The 17,481-nt window shown below is 42.2% G+C and overlaps 1 protein-coding gene across 1 annotated transcript in view; it reads left to right on the top strand.

Annotated features, from left to right (window-relative positions):
• Nucleotides 1–12,638, top strand: part of tgfbr3 (transforming growth factor, beta receptor III) — a 98,239-nt gene extending 85,601 nt beyond the window's left edge. The window contains exons 15-17 of the mRNA XM_083767637.1: nucleotides 1,553–1,603; nucleotides 1,730–1,837; nucleotides 7,333–12,638. Coding sequence (XP_083623763.1) covers nucleotides 1,553–1,603; nucleotides 1,730–1,837; nucleotides 7,333–7,454 — 281 coding nt within the window. The 3' untranslated portion in view covers nucleotides 7,455–12,638. The remainder of the gene's footprint in view (nucleotides 1–1,552; nucleotides 1,604–1,729; nucleotides 1,838–7,332) is intronic.
• The last annotated feature ends 4,843 nt before the right edge of the window (nucleotides 12,639–17,481 follow it).

Raw genomic sequence — 17,481 nt, 5'->3', positions numbered from 1 at the left:
CCAAGGTTTTTTATGTTCAATGAATGGTCTCATAAGCCCTTACATTATAGAGCTTTACAACTGCAAAATAAAATGATAACTAATAAAATAAAATAAAATAAAACTATAATATATATATATTTTTAAGATTATAATAATTAAGTCAACACTTACAGCGCTTTAGTTTACGATCGTCAAAATAGCTTCACTGCGGGAGTTTTTCACTAATCTTTGAAGAATCACCCGGTCGTGATTGTAGCTCCATTTCATGAAAGCCTGCCTTAAAATTGTGCCATCGTTTGTCATAGAATCGAAAAATATTCCACGGTTCGATCAACAACAACGGGGAACATAGCGACGCCATTACACTCCATAGACGTTGCATTGCGCCTCGATTACCCAGAAGCCCTGAGAAGCCAGCATCAGTGATTTGTTTTTTCCGGTCACGTGATCCATGTGATGTGTCCTAGAGTGTCTGAGGAAAACCTTGTATGTCTTCAAAGTTATCAAAAACATTCTATAAAACAAATAAAACACAACTCGTGCATGGGAGGGAAAGAGGTCTTTATCAATTAACTCTGGTAATTTGTGAATGGGGGTCAAAGTGTTAAGTCAAACCTAGCCTCGATACCCAGGCTTTCATTTCGTCTGCGCGAAAGATGAAAGCCTGGAAAAAGCCGTGGGCTGAACCAGTCTAAAAGTGGGAGTCAACCCTTCCGGGTGGGCGTCGCTCTAAATGATGTGACGTAGCGCTGCACTAGGGGGGAGAGGAGGGGCCGGGGGTGACGGACAGATCGATGAGATCCAATCAGGGTGCGCGCATTTCTGAGGCGCGACCCGCCCCTCTAGACCAGAAATGTCTCTGCTTAGGTCAGGCTAAGTCAAACCTAACCTCCACAAGACATCAGTGTTTTTCTGACCTCAGCTGGGTGCAGTATCTGTCCCCTCTCGGATCAGTGCTGTGGACTTTCTCAACATCACAAACTAAAGCGAGACAGATAGCACTTGAGGGGTTTGGGCTTTGCGGTGAGAATGTCATCCAGGCACAGACCCTTCTGAAATAAACCGCTGCTGTGATGGCCTGTCATCGTCAGCCACGCAGGATGAAAATCCAAAAGGTGTTCCTTCCGAGAATAGCAGCCATTGTGCTGAGGTCTTGGACCTGTACCAGACTTGCTCTTGAGTTCGTCCCCCACACAAGCGCCTTTGTATTGTTTGCTGAGACATAATTGAGGCTAATTTCACTTTTGAAAGCTATCCAGAAGACTTCAAATAAATGGGCAAGGCAGTGCCTTGACGGAGTCAATAGGTTCATCCTGGAGGCCACTGTGGGCTTACACAGGAGTTGCTCTTTCTGCTGCATGGTTCAGGTTTCTGTATCACATTCCATAGAGAATTGCTTATCAACACAATGCAATATCAGCAACCTGGCTTATCCTCTTTGACTGGGGGTTGTCAGGGTTCACTCTTGAATATCTGCATTGTTGTATTAAACATGTTAAAGTTCATGCAGTATGCTGTGCGTCATTGAATAGTCAACACGTAAAGTAAAATGGAACCGTTTATTTTGCAGTTCCGACCACACGCACAACGCCCAGAAACCTGCCCAATCCTCCCAGTGAAAGTAAGTTAGGATCATCGTGATTTCATACTACTGCTTCATTTTCATTTTGAGCAATTTATTGTATTTCTGTTTTTATCCATTTCATATTCAAATCTGTCACTAAATATGAATGGTATGTGTTCTCAGCCATCCTATACGTCCTGGACACTCCGACAGTGGTCGGAATCGCCTTCGCCGCCTTCGTGATTGGGGCCCTGTTGACCGGAGCCCTGTGGTTCATCTACTCACACACAGGTAGGTCACTCTGCACCCTGCGGTTCATCTACTCACACACAGGTAGGTCTGTAGCTCTGCACCCTGCGGTTCATCTACTCACACACAGGTAGGTCTGTAGCTCTGCACCCTGCGGTTCATCTACTCACACACAGGTAGGTCGCTCTGCACCCTGCGGTTCATCTACTCACACACAGGTAGGTCGCTCTGCACCCTGCGGTTCATCTACTCACACACAGGTAGGTCGCTCTGCACCCTGCGGTTCATCTACTCACACACGGGTCGCTCTGCACCCTGCGGTTCATCTACTCACACACGGGTCGCTCTGCACCCTGCGGTTCATCTACTCACACACGGGTCGCTCTGCACCCTGCGGTTCATCTACTCACACACGGGTCGCTCTGCACCCTGCGGTTCCGCCACCTGGCCACCCACTGGGCCAACCATCATCCCCACGCCTCGCTAATGAAAAGATAAGAAGTCCAAGAATGTCTGCATCTCTGTGCCAGAAACCTCCGTCCCACCCCCACCATCGCCTAATGCCAAACATCCCTCCGCTGACAGGCTGCTTAACAATAACATATTGACTTCACTACTGTAAATATATCCTGGCCTCGTCACTGAGAGTCACCTCTTACTCTTTCCTGCCTTTGAGAGGTTTTCGGGGGGCCGCAGGGCAATCGGGGGGACATTCTCAACAACAATGGCCAGATAGGTCGCTTGGAATTCCCCCTCCCCCCCCCCCCCCCCCCCTCATCTGTTGGGTTTAGTGGGGCGCTCACAGGAAGAGACACACAATCTGTCCATGAGATGCCAAGACCTTCCCTAGCGTCCCCGCGCTCCTGACCCTGGCTGACCCCTGGGAGGAAGTGCGATCCCGGCAGCCCACTGTGTACACCAGCACACAGAGCTGCCCTGTTTCCCAACCCTAACTGTTTGACCGGTGATCTGCCGTGCCTTTGACCCACCTCTCCATTGCTGACATCTCGTTCTCTGTAGACATCTTTCACAAGCTGGGCCAGGAAGTTCCACCGAAGAGATTCAGAGGTTTAAACAATGGTGGCTATGTGTTCAACCACATGAACCCTAGCGGCCCTATTCTGGCGCAAACATTCCACAAAAATAGCAGATCAATCAGCTATTTTCAGCAAAGATATTTAGTGTAGAGTAAAAAAGGAGGGGGCCTAGTAGAAACCACTGGCGGACTCTGGTCAACTAGGTAAATATATACTGTAGGTTTTAAGTGGTTAAGTGTTACCCTCGCTGTATGTGAGGAGCATACAGCGACCACTTGAACCCATACAGTACTTAATTGATCAGAGTCCCCCGTCAATCTACTGTAAGCATGTACAGTAGATCTGCTATGTGTGCTCCGAATGTTTGCCCTCAGAAAAGTAAGGCATGGGCTCATTTATTGAGTGTTACCTTTGCTGTATGCGAGGAGCTCAGAGATGTGTGATAATAACTGAATAGCTCATTTATTGAGTGTTACCTTTGCTGTATGCGAGGAGCTCAGAGATGTGTGATAATAACTGAATAGTCCTGCCTTATGATTTTGGTGCTGTCGTTGGTCTGAGCCGCAATCATTTCGGATGGAATCAAAATGTTAAAAGAAACGTCTTAAGCTACTTTCAGTTATAGTCAGTTGGATTTTGCCTAATTTGTTCAAGAGTTTTCCTTCTCCAAAGGCAAGCAAGGAGAGATCTACTGTCAGATTTGAGTCGCCTTATCTTTATCACAATGTTTGCATTGGCACCTCTTTAGAAAGCCACTTTATTTGATTTTTATGAGTTTCCTAGAGAGACCAATAAAGAAACTTAAGCTTTTTGACTGGCCCATTTCCCAGCTTTTTTTTTGTTTTGTTTTTGTTTTTTAAGGTCAAAAGTTGAACATCTGTAGGGAAACAGGTGTAGGGATGGCCTTTATGGAAGGATTAGATGTATAGCCCAGGCCTCTCCAGCATCGGGATAACAATATTTGAGACATGTATTGGTGATCATGTTGTTAGACCACCAGACCTGATTTGGAAGAGCTTGTTCTGCTGCTTTGACTGGAATACCCTTATATGGCGTTCCACATTAACCCCAAAAATATCAATTCTCGAAAACAGCCACCAAAAATACCAGCCCAGTGTGTATTTTTAACTAGTGCAAGGAGTGTTGAAATCAAAATAGAGCTACATTTATCCCCACCGGGGCCTGTGGACAATGTTGGATGTTCTTGCACTCTGAACTCCTTAAAAAGGCTAGGTTTTTTCCGTTGTTATTGAAACACACATTGGGGCTATACTTGGTGTTTATGTTGGACTTTCAGGATCCGCGCTACATTAACTCCTTACAAGGTAAACTGAAAGATCCAATAACTTCGGAAAACACCAACGTTTTTGTTATCTTGGCTCAGTATAGTCCACATACCACTGTGCTGGTACCACTACACACATACACTAGAAATGTTTATTTTTTGTTCAAAGCTAAAACACCAAGGAACATCAATTAAAGTAATGGAAGTGTTGCCAGAGTTGCTTTCGGTTTCCAATCGTCCACTGTTACTTTTGTGGATTTGGTACTGATTTGGAATCGTCAACAACTAATACTTTTATGGATTTGGTACTGATTCGGAATATGGAGGATGCAGCTCTGCACAAGGTGCTGTGATCCAAAGGTCATTTTCTCAGAAGCTAAAGACAAAGCCAGAGATGACACAAACTCATTGTGGCCCAAGGATGTTGAATTTCCAGACAGAATATAATATTGTGGTGGGATAATCTCCCCCATGTAGCAAGACAATAATAACTTACGTGGTGTATTTGTGTTTTCACAAATAGGGAATTGACACAGAGGCAAAGTGAGACTGTTGTTTTTTAAAAGCCCAGAATTCTGAGCAAAGATGGTCTGGGTTATTTTTTTCTTTAGCCAGAGCCTCTTTGGCAGCGTTGCTCTGGTAAACATGAACAGAGAGAGAGCTATGGGGCCTGGAAGAGGGTGCACAGTGCAGGAAAGCCTGTGGATCCAAGTCTGTGCTTGCCTGTGTTCATACATGCACAAGAGACTCAAGCACGCGTGTGCACATAATATAGGCTATAGGCACCCAACTAACTTATCACAAACTAAAGACCCATTTATACTTTGTAGTATGACAGTGTCACATGCCAAAAATAGCCGATCTATAAGCTCACAACGTGTTAAACATAAAGTTTGTACAGTAACTCAACCATCGTTGACAGAGAATACCTCTCTCCAAAGTTGTAAACCCTCTCTCCCACTTTGCTAGCAGGGATACAGCTAGCAAACGACCAATTGATGCACAGACTTTTAGTACCACAAACGCTGTGCCGAAGGCATAAATTAAACACAGGCTTGGCTTTTTTTCAAGCATCCTCGGTCAGAAAACTTTTTTCCAAATAAAAGGGCGCATTTCTTTTTATTTGCCTCCTAACCTTCAGATTTGGAACCTACAGTAGGAATCCACCAACTGGAATGCAAAATTAACATTAACGATAAACAAGTCAGTGGTCAGGGGGCCAAGTCTTGTGTTTATTCCCCTATATCTCCTAAAGCAAGGGTAATCACATCCATATACAGTATACACAATTACACACACGAACAAACACACACAAGCACGCACGCACACACACGCATACACGCACAAACACACAAGCACGCACGCACACACACACATACACACGCATACACACGGACGCACGCACGCACTCTCGCACACACACACACACACACACACACACACACACACACACACACACACACACACACACACACACAATATGCTGTCGGAGAGAGTTGCTCTTTGGCTTTGAAGTGACAAGATGGCACCAAGACTTGCGCCACTTCACCCCTTTGGCAACCAGATCTTATTTTTATTTTTTTTGCGGCTTACGCCTTTATTGATTTTTTAAGGGATAGAAAGTAGGCTGACAGGAAACGGGAGAGAGATGGGGGGATGACATGCGGTAAAGGCCGTGTCGGGTCCGGGAGTCGAGGGTGCCCAGACCGTTACGCTACAGCCTGGGCCCCAGTTCTTATTTTAATGATGTTTAGGACACAAGAAACACTTTCCTGGGGTTTTTATGTGTTTTTAGATATTTTATTCGTGGTGCCATGTTCATGACTAAGAATTGTCATGAAAATGTGGTCTTTCTTCCTTCCTGGACTCCCTCTCTACAAGGAGGGGCAAGTGCACCAAAACATTATGGTCGCTGTAGAAATTCAGCAATCCAGTTAAACCCTAGTCAGATACGGTGGCACAGTCGGTAGTGCTGTCGCCTCACAGCTAGAAGGTCCTGGGTTCGATTCCCACTGGGGGCGTGTTCTCTCCTCCGCGCCCATTCCCGAGGCAGGGTTGGCGAAAGGGCCTTTCTGTGTGGAGTTTGCATGTTCTTCCCATGTCCCCGAGTGTCACAAAAAACATGCAGTAATCCTGGTCTCTAAACTGGAGGGGAAAGGAACTGGTCGGAAATAACGTGTTCCTTCCACGCGCTACGTCCGGCCGGCGACTGACCTCATGCATAGAAGGAAGCATTATGTCAGTCCGCTGCCCCCCCCAGGTTGGCAGAGGAAGTGTAGCGCCCAGGTCTACATTAGATAATTGACACTGGGTGAAAAATAGGGTTGCAAAATCGTGAAAATAAAAAAACACACACACAAACTTCATTATGTTTCTGGCCATAGGGTGCAAATTTCTATTGTGCTACTGTTATCTACTACAAATGCTTAACTTTCAGCGCCATTGCCGAAGCCCTTCGGCAATTGAAGCCTAATTTTGATACTGACGCTTAACGCCATTGCCGAAGCCCTTCGGCAATTGCGCTTTTATAGTGCATTCGATCGAGCGACCCATAATGCTACTCACGTTAGCCGGCTAGCTAGCTGTGTTGTTAGCACAACACTGGATCGTCCATCTTAGATCGCCGTCGCCATAATAATCCATTCCATCCATTTCTTTCAATCGCCTGTATCTCCTATTCCTTGTCCCAGAAGACATTTTTGGTCAAAACAAAGTTTCTTTGACGGCACAGAGCCGACGATGTGGAGCTCCCCAGAGCTCCGGTCTGGATTCACATTGTCAACAAGGCCAGCCCAGCTCCGTGTAGATTCCCAGTTTAGGTCTACTGCTAGCTAACCGGAAATGGCGGCTTTTCAAAATAATGCTGGCGTGAATTAGATCCTAACTTTTCAATAAATGCTAGCAGGCAATGGGTTAACATTGAGTGACTGCAGTTTCTTCTAGCTGTGAAACGTCCCTTTAACAGCTTCTCTGTAACAGCAGTTATATATAGCACCTCATCCACCCCAAAGAACCACTGAAGATTGCAAGCAGCAGCACTTCAATACATTTACTTGAGTAAAGATACAGGCTACAGTGATCTAGACTGGGAGAGAGAGAGAGAGAGAGAGAGAGAGAGAGAGAGAGAGAGAGGAAGTTTCTTCCTTCCCACTTCTGCTGTATTTTATAATCTATTTCTGTCTACCTTCCTCTTCCCACTCTGTCCTGATGCCCAGGTGATGCAACTGGCAGACAACAAGTCCAGAAGCCCCCGCCGCCGGCCTCAGAGAACAGCAGCGCGGCCCACAGTATCGGCAGCACACAAAGCACTCCGTGTTCCAGCAGCAGTACGGCGTAGCCCAGGGCAGCGCAGCAGGACACTAACCCCTGCCGGGGCACAGGAAAGGCCAAGCGGGTCACAGGGACCAGTTTGTTGATACTCGTTTCCTTGGATGAAAGGAATTATTCTGGGGGGATGGATGCCTTTGCCACAACAAGGAAGAAGAACAACTTTTTTGAAAAGACCAAAAGATAGAGTCAAAACACCTTTAAGCCTGATTTATGCTTTGTCGTACAATGGTATTGCATGTCGGAAATAGCCGATTTCCAAGCTCTCGAGGGCACGACAAGTTGTGAGCTTGGAAATCTACTATTTGTGGCGCACGACACCATTGTCCGACGGAGCATAAATTAGGCGAGTAAATCCCCTTTGTGCCACCTCACCTCACCAGTGTGTCTTGGACGTTGTAAAACTGCTGTGCTGGTATCACTTGGTTGACAGTTCAACGAAACAGATGTGAGGTCCATGATGGCAACCACACCCGGGCAGGCAGCAACTAAAACTATAAAAAACAAATGTGAGTTTATTACCGGGCAGTTTTTTCTTTCCTATTCTTTTCAGTTCTAATCCAAATGCTGCTTTTTTTTGTCCTTCGTCCACAAGAGAGCAATTTTGTTTTTTTACCTTAAATGGTTTGGTCTGGGCTGTAAATGAAAAGCAAGTGTTTGCCAATAGCAAGGAAAAAAATTGTTTTGCTGCAAGAATGTCAGTATTCACAAATGAGCTGGGGATGGCTATCCGATGCCGTGCTTACAAGCACTGCTCACAACACACACTATACATGTGATACATGATCCCAGAGCAGCGGAGGATTAAAGTCTGATTTATACTCCGTAGTAGAGCCCAACCCGATGCCAAGATGTGTGGGTATGATGCCAATAACGAATTTGGATAGTCCTAGACCCACCAATTACTGATGTATTGACCGACATTTTGTAAAAAATAAAATAGGTAATTTTATTTTATTTAACCACTTACTATTAAAAATAAAATAAAAGTTATAGCCCATCAACAAGCTCACAACCTCTCTCACTGGAACAAGTTGTGGGCTTGTAGATCTGCTATATATATTTTTTTAATTTTAATGTATTAAAAACGTATACTTGTAATGACATGCTCAAAATAGGGACACCAGGTTGAAAGTAGTTCAAATCGTGACACATTGTCTGCATAATTGCCGACACAGATGTCATCAAAATAGTAAAATAATGGCCATTATATCGGGCAAACAATTTATCAGTCAGGCTCTACTCCATAGTATGATGGTGGCGACACTGTCACGGGGTGTAGTGTATAAATAAAGCTTAACACAACCACTATTAGCAGTTGGAGAACAGTGCAGTAAGGGAGGAAGTCTTCAACTGTGTTTTGAACCTGTTTGAAAGGACGAGGGACGCATAGCAGTAGATATGTTGAATGTATACAAAAAATAGCAAGTAAATGCCAAACAAAATGTGAAAGAAAAATGTGAAAAGCTGACAATGACTTATAAACAGAGCTACATTATACACATATACACAATTTGACCATTATTCTTCCCTTGATAACACTTTTTTTAAAGCTGGTCAAGAATAAATGATGCCAGTGAATGCTGTAGCTCCTGTACTGTACGTATAGTAATGCATTTATCAGGTCTAAGCTAAGGTCTAAGTCTCAACTTGCATATAGCTTCCCTTTTATAAGATGAACAGCTGTAAAGATATACATATATTATATATTTTTTGTGAATACTGTAAATAATGTAAAATGGTATAAGTCAGAGTATGTGCAAAGTTTCCTTTCATCTTAATTTTTTGTTTGTTTTAGTTTTTTAACTTTTGGACAGGACTCATACACATAGTTTCATGCATACTGACTTGACAACATAAGCCATTTGCCTGAATTTTAATCAAGAACAAACTACAGTAGAATGCTGGATAGCAATAATAGCCTTAGTGAGTGAACTAAGGTATGAATTTGCTGTTAAATCATAGATTTTCTTGTCTGGGTCCTATGCCACTAATTGACATCCTGCCAGTTGTGTTCTGATTCCAGTCCATATGAAAAGTAGAGTGTTCTAATTTGTACTGATTGATGCAACATTATGGAACATTTATTGCAATGTAAAGCCATTCCAAAGGTTGACAGATGTGTAGTGTTATATTCAGTTTTAAATGTCTGTTGGGTGCCAACAGTCTTAAATGAATAAGCTTTAGCCTGCCCATTGTCATGGAACATATATTTTTAATCCACTTTGCCAATGCTCATTTGGATAACCCTACCGTCATAGAATAACATGAATGTTTATCATTGTACCTTCCTCGAATGAGTATTCTTGGGAGATTAGTGGGACAAATTGGGACACTTTGGGTTTATTTGGTCATGGAGAGAAGAGAGTGAAAGGGTTCATTTTCTTTGTACCAATTTGCTTTGCAGCCATGGTAAGGAGTGAAAAAAAGAATGTATAGTATCTCAAAGTTTTATTTTATTTTATGTAAACCTGTATAGAAGTTTCTGAAGAGGGAACAGATTATAAATCTATATTTGTGTATAAAATTATATTTTGGAATTTATTTACCAAGAGAAATGTATTGTCTATTTGTAAGTACTGTGAATTTTGGATTTTCTCATGAGTAACATGTCTTTGTTAAAAAACAGAAAAAACAAAACAAAATAATAATTCTCATGAATCATTTCATGACACATTCATCAGTGAAAAGTAAGCAATGGTTTCATTACTCTAATCTAATCCAATGCACTCCACCCTTCCATTTCAAATATCATATTCTCTGAGCTGAGTTGTTTCTGTCTTCCATTTTTCCTTTAAAGCCTCAGTTATGTTTTCTGATTACTCCTCTAGTCAGGTTTAAGTTGGGTGGAGCTATGCTGAAAAAAACCATAAAGGTCCTAGCAGATTGCTGCATTTTTGGGATTTTCTTTCTGCGTTTTACTGCCGTTTTTCTGAAAAAAAACATCAGCAGTCTGCAAGGACCATAGTCTGGAGAAGAGATCATCCAGACAGAGTAATTGAAAACACCTATATGAGTGTTCTGGGCATTCAAATTTATAATTTCTAGAGTTTTTTGTTTTTAAATTGTAGTTCGTGACAACTTTATTGAAGCTATAAATGTTGGCTGTTCATCAATACATGTAATGAAACCTGAGCATGTCATGTAAATTCTTTACAACAAAACAAATACTAGTTTATGTTGCTTTTCTAAATGTACATGGGATACAATGAATAATGTTTATATATATATATATATATATATAAACAGTATGCCATTTTGTGTTTTTTATTGTTACCCAATTCAGCAACTCATGCATGATTGAAGTTGTTGCATTGGATTTCAACTTACTAAAATATTCTCATACAGTATGAAATGACATACGGAATTAGATGGTATAGGCTACTGTAGCATTACTAAATTAATATATTTTGAATCCATATCATATTTTACATTATGAATGATGTGATACAGTGTCATAATATTACAAAATTGGGAAATTTAATTTAGAAACCATGATGAATACTCCTAAGTATCCATCATGGTGTATCATGTAAGAATCTTCGACACCAAACTGTTATCATTGATTCCACCACAGTGACTCTTCAGTAATAATCAACTTGAGGCTGTATTGTTAACACAAATAATGTTTTAATACTTATCTAAAGGGAGAAAACAACACATCCATCAAGTTTGTCCAAAATAATAAGCTATGTATGTAAGCACTCATGAACAATGAAGAATGGTCTACTACACAATCTGTTTTGTTTTATTTCTGCAAAGGTCTGTTTTTTTATGTAATATTATAAATCTAATTTTGTGCTGGGCGCTAATGTAACCCTGTATAGGCTACCATGGGCGATACACCGCGCACTTCCCCGGTTAATTGAATTCAACCCCCGACCCCACCTCACGTTTTAACCAGACCCACATGTATCCTGGGAAAAGGTTGCATTATTGTGCATTTTCTTTTGGAAAACAACACCATACAGTAGAGCAAACATTGATGATGGAAACGTTTTGGTGGAACATTCTGTCTCTTGCCGTATGGAGGGATGCTGCAACGTATAATCAGTGGTTACTGTGGGTTATGGTTCTTCCTTGACATCCCTATAGTTTAGTGGCTTCTCTTATCGACTGTGGTAAAATAATCTACATTGTGTAATTGCCTCCCCCGCTCTCTTCATCCTGCCATGCTGTACGTGGCTGAGCTCCGGGTTACTTAATGGCTTCGAACCAATCGTATGAGAACATTTTGAGATATTTGTTTATTTAAACTGTCAAATACAATTCACGATAATTGGTGTGCATACAGTATGTTGAAATGCGTCTTAGATGAGTTGTAGTTGTAGGATAAATCACAACCCGTATCGGCCAATAAGTATTTTAAGCTACCATTAGAATTTGTTTCCTGGAATAATGATGCAGTTTCATGCAATGGGAACAGTAAAATCTCCAGTGTCAATTTGTAAATCTATCCAAGAGGGTACAAAATGTAACCAAATGGACCATTTGGTTACATTCACTTCTCTGAGGTAAACTAACACAGGATTTAGTATAGTATAATATAGTATAGTATGTATACTGGAGTAGTCACTGATAGATCCTTTTGAGGGGCCCCTGCGTTCATTATAGTGGAACTGAAAACAGCTGTATTAAGAGCACAAATCCATGTGCCCAGTAAAAGAACCGCCACAGACATTGATTGTAGTTTTATTTGTTTTGTTACCATTTGACTACCTCGTCTTTCTGTGAAAGTGTACTGTTTGTTTGTGTGTGTGTGTGTGTGTGTGTGTGTGTGTGTGTGTGTGTGTGTGTGTGTGTGTGTGTGTGTGTGTGTGCGTGCGTGCGTGCGTGCGTGCTCGTACATCTGGGGGCATATGTTTATATGTATGAATGTTTAAAATAGAGAGTTTATGTTAGTTTTTACGCCAGTCCAGATCATTATGAATTAGAATGTGGTATGAGCTGAGCCCCTACAGTTCGTGTTTTTTAATGCTTGTATTAATGCATGTTTGCATTCATTTTATAAACTCCAATTAGACAATGAAGACTTAGACCTTTTCTATGACACCAGTAATGCCCACTGGGCAATGTAAATATGTCGGCCATTGACTGATTCATTTGATTTTGTGAAACTTTTCATAATGCTGTAAATACGCATGACATTTGTATCTTTTATGCCCAATAAATTCTCATAATTAAGATTATTGTTGGCCTGTGTGTGTGTGTGTGTGTCTTTTTTTGTGAACGGGATTACTGACGCAGGTACAGGACCTTTATTTATTTTTGAGCGGTGCCACCGCTCCATTACTAGCTGTTGCATTTCTATGTTCTTGTTCTAGTTGTTTTGGTTCTATGTTCATATCTTCCCCATGTGTTTCTCATGTGTAATCAGCCCTCCTGTGTATATTAGTCTTGTTCCCCAGTCAGTCCTTGCCAAGGATCGACTCCTTGGGTTCATTGTTTGGTGTCACTCTGCTTTAGTCTGTATTTGTGATTTCTGTTTTGTTCACCTGCTGTTAAATAAAATACCCAACCATGGGTTTTGATCACTACTCCTGCCTGGCTGTTCTGCATTTGGGTCCTCACCACCACCACCAGATCGTGACAGGAGCAAGACCTAGCCTGGCTTTAAATGTGGTGAGTAAAATTGTATATACCCAGGGGGCAAATCACCCTTTTTTTTAGGAAACCTGCATTTGTCATAACATACAAAGTTGTCCACCAGAAATAATATCTATGACCCCATAGGATCACAACCTATATGGACAACTCGGTAGATTTTGGTGCGAAAGTCCAATATGGCCGCCCCCAATATTGGCCCTTTATATTAGTTATAATTAAATGGGGGGTGAATAGGGCGTGAATATGACTACCCAAAATGGTGCTTTACCATGTTTTCTACCATGATTGTTGACTACCATTTCTCCAAGTTGACTTCACAGTGACTATGGCAGATTTGAAAAATGAGGGAACAGAGCCGGAGACCAGGGAATTGTTTACTAGTGACAGAATGTGGGGACCAGGCCTGGGCTGTGGCTCAGTGGTCCAGGCACCTTGGCCGGTAGCCCAAGTCTGGCAGTGTGCCGTGGGCTCGACTCCCGATCTCGACGGCCTTTAGTGTATGTAATTTCTCCCCCATTTCCTGTCAGCCTACTGTCTGTCCCTCTATAAAAAATATAAAATAAAGGTGAAAGCCGCAAAAAAAACATAAAAAAAAAAAAAAAAGTGGGGACCAACAGATGGTAAAATCTCTTTCAGGAGTCGGGTGGGTTGAGAGAAGGGTTTCTAAGGATGTTGTTGCAAATGTAGAGATGAGGGCTATTGGGGTACCATGGGCGTGAGGGGTCAATGTGGTTGGATGTTGGGCATCTGCAATCTAATTAGATTGATTTTACTATATCTATAAAAAAGATGGAGGAGACAGGCATGCTGGGATTTTGGGGAGCACCAACAACACACTCAATGGTTTTGAGCAGAGTTCTAGCGTTGAGATGGTCGTTCGAGATCAGGATGGAGAAATATTTGGTTCTTGCCTAATTGACAGCAGCATTATTATTAAAGTCATTTTAAAAGTTCATAAAAAACATGTATTTTGGTGGATTTCCATTTCCTTAAAAAAATTCTGATTTCTCTTTTGAGAGTTCTAGTGTTGTCATTAAGCCAGGGGGAGGGTGTAGTAGGCGGCAAGGTCCGGGTTTTAAAGGGGGCCACAATGTCTAAAGTTGACTGACAGGTGTTATTAAGGGTAAAGGAGCAGGTGGTGATGGGTGTTTTAATGGAGGGAGGAGCCAACGGCATACTAAAAAGAAGTATGTCCGAGCAAGGAATGCTGCAAAACCTAAAGTGGCCAGTACAGTACAGCACAGAGTATAGTGGCACAGAATACACTACAGTACGAGCCCGGGGCCGTTCCTGGGGCTCTGGATGTTCCGGGGACCCCCGCACAGTACACTACAATACAGTACAGAGCACAGTAGAGTACAGTAACCATAACAATAAATGTATAGTTGCACTGCTCAGTTCACACGTGTGATTTTGTTCTTTAATATAACTCCGTACCAAGGCTTTTATTTTCATCATACCTCATGTCATAACATACAATGTTGTGGTTCTGAGTTCTGACACACGCACGCACGTACGCACACACACACACACACACACACACACACACACACACACACACACACACACACACACACACACACACACACACACACACACACACACACACACACAGTATAACCGGTCATGCAACAAATACATATCCATCCATTGAAGTTAAACAAAATTAAGTATTTGCATTGTGATCCAGCCTTATACAGGGTTTTGACATATAGGCTTATTTTGTTTGTGTCATGTTCTGTTATGGTTTGTCTCCATCATGTTGGGATGTTGAAATGCGAGGATATCTGGCAAGAAGCATTGATATGCGATGACATGGTTGCTGATGATGATGAATCATACAGTGTGCCGTGTAGATATTTTCGGAGTGGGGTTTGTTTTAGAACAATGAGCTGTAATAACGATGTGTTAAGTCTAGCCCTGCTGTAATGAAGTCATGACTCCGTTCATTGGTGAGGTCATTACATGATGCAGACCATGTGCACCTCTGGCAAGAGATGTTGGGGAGACTGCCTAGACGTGTGCAATTACATACGCTCCTGGGCAGCACACTTAGATGTGTGTGTATGGGAGTGTGTGTGGGTGACGGTGTGTGTGTGTGTGTGTGTGAGTGAGTGTACAAACATTCCTAACTTCTCCCTCCCCTGTTGGGAGTTGTTCCATCTTTGTTTTTGATTAGAGCTCCCAGTCCCAGGGGTCACTTATAAGCCTATAGGTCAACAACACACGTAGCATGATGTCATGCAGTGTGAGAGACAGGGTACCAAGGGAAAATTGGAGGGGTGCAACTCTCATTACGCCAACTCACGTTTTTAGGTCAGCCCAAGTCTCTCTGACCCCTGAAGGGCAGTGGCATCTGCCTCTATGATGTCATATGTCTATCTGCCTCTATGATGTCACACGTCTATCTGCCTCTATGATGTCACACGTCTATCTGCCTCTTGTCTTGGCCGCACTGCGCTCCATGCATGGCTCCAGATCAGGAAAGGTCTTTCACACTGCGAGGCTCTTGTCCAAAAGATGACTAATAGTATAATTTATTGAATGCTTGTACACCTCTGTGGGGCCCTTCACTCAAACGCCTCCTCAGATCCCCGGCTGTATGGTGAGATCATAGATTTTTTTTGATGCGATCTATAGTTTCATCGCCAGTTTACTTTCCTGGCAATCAGGGATTCAATTCTTTTTTTTCCTTTTTTGTTATGTGAAGATAATCCGTCCAGCCACAGATTGCCTGTGTCTCAGACATTACTGCAGGACAAAAAAAGAACAATGTCTCAACAAGTGAATAGGGGAAAAGGCCTCAGGTTGTCTTGGCTGACAAGACAACACTGACAGTACTGGGACAGCTTGTCTCATTTGGAACAGACCTTGGCTAATGGCTATCCTAAATACTATTCTTTAAAGCAAGCTATAGATGGATGTTTAAGACTTATTGCTGGTTTACATCTACACAGGGGGGATGAGGGCAGATGAAGTGGCTGTAATCCCTCATAGCGCCTCTTCCTATTTTATGCCCCCTTACACCCCCGCCACCCTTGGTCATAACAGCATCCTACCATGGGTTGGACCCAAACACACTCGCCTTTGAAGAAGCTGTTTCGGATTCTTGCGTACTGTTTTAGACATGCAGCATGTAACCGTTTCCACCAGGGGTTCTCATCCAGCTGGATTGGACCCAGAACCAGGTCACAAAATGTTCTGACAAGAGTCATAGAAAAGAAGAACAACTTTAATAGGTTAAACATAAATCCTGGGTCTTGTTGAGAGAGCAGCTGCACACCACTTGTTTCACAGGCTCAGTCATTAACCATTTATACTTTAAATATTTTTTAAATATTGAGAAAATAGCCCATCTACAAGTGTCAGTCTCGGAATGTGGTGAGTTGCAATCTTGTAGATCTCCTGTAGTTGAAAATTTAAAAACATTTTTTAATGTTCTAACTCATATTTGAACATCTGTGAATTTTGAACTTTCTGTCTATAATACATTCCCAAAATAGGGACACCAGGTTGAAAGTGGTGAAGTACAGGTGTCCAATAGTCCAATTCACTGCTGTGCAAAGATATCATCATCATGAACCATTGAGCAAGGTACTTTAACCTCCACTGGCTCCAGCTGCCAGTCTGCACTGCCATGATGTGTGTTTATGTTTACCAGCACAACTCCTTTCTGAGGAAGTGGTAACCTGTCAGTCAAATAATTAAACTCCCCTTTGGTTTAATCGAAGGGACAATAAAGACTGTTTTGCACCGTGCTGTAACTGGATTTTCTTAAAAGTCATTAAAACACCATAATCATTTAAATGTGATTGTAAGGATTTTAACTGGGGAAATGGGAGATGATTCAATCCAAACACATTAAGTCAGTTAGCCTGTTAGGACTAACGTCATATACTTGCTTAAAAAGCCCAGTCACACACACTTCTTGAGATGTTTCTCAAGCTTGTGTTGAGCTAAATTAACACATCAAGCAAGATACTGTACAACAACTTCTTGTCTGGTCTGGTTAGCATTCTATCTCTACTGAGGGGCTAGTATTTCCACAAAGCTAAGCTGAAACTGATGTCTTGAGGTGAGCTAAGTTTAGCCTCATATACCACCTGGCTATTACAAAAACATTCCTGCCAGAATCCATAAAAAACAGCTTCGTTTTTGCTGAATTGCAAACTTTGTTTTGATTGTGGCGCTTGGGTTCTGAATGTGTATTATTTTCAGAGATTTGAGACCCTCATACTTAAAAAACGCTATAGTTTCCAATAAGAGAAGAAAAATCTATAGCCACTGCTGACAATGACAAAGCTCAACCACCACAAGCCCAATTCCACAACTAATGGCAGTCCATCTCTCTCTCTCTCTCTCTCTGTGTTATACTGTACTGTACAGTATGTATATAAAGAATTGATCCTGAATTAAGAGAATCCTGACTG

This window comes from Protomyctophum parallelum (genome assembly GCF_964188405.1).
Source record: "Protomyctophum parallelum genome assembly, chromosome: 6".
Classification (NCBI taxonomy): domain Eukaryota; kingdom Metazoa; phylum Chordata; class Actinopteri; order Myctophiformes; family Myctophidae; genus Protomyctophum; species Protomyctophum parallelum.
The sequence above is the reverse complement of the archived record's forward strand: the minus strand, read 5'-3'. Positions and strand labels throughout refer to the sequence as shown.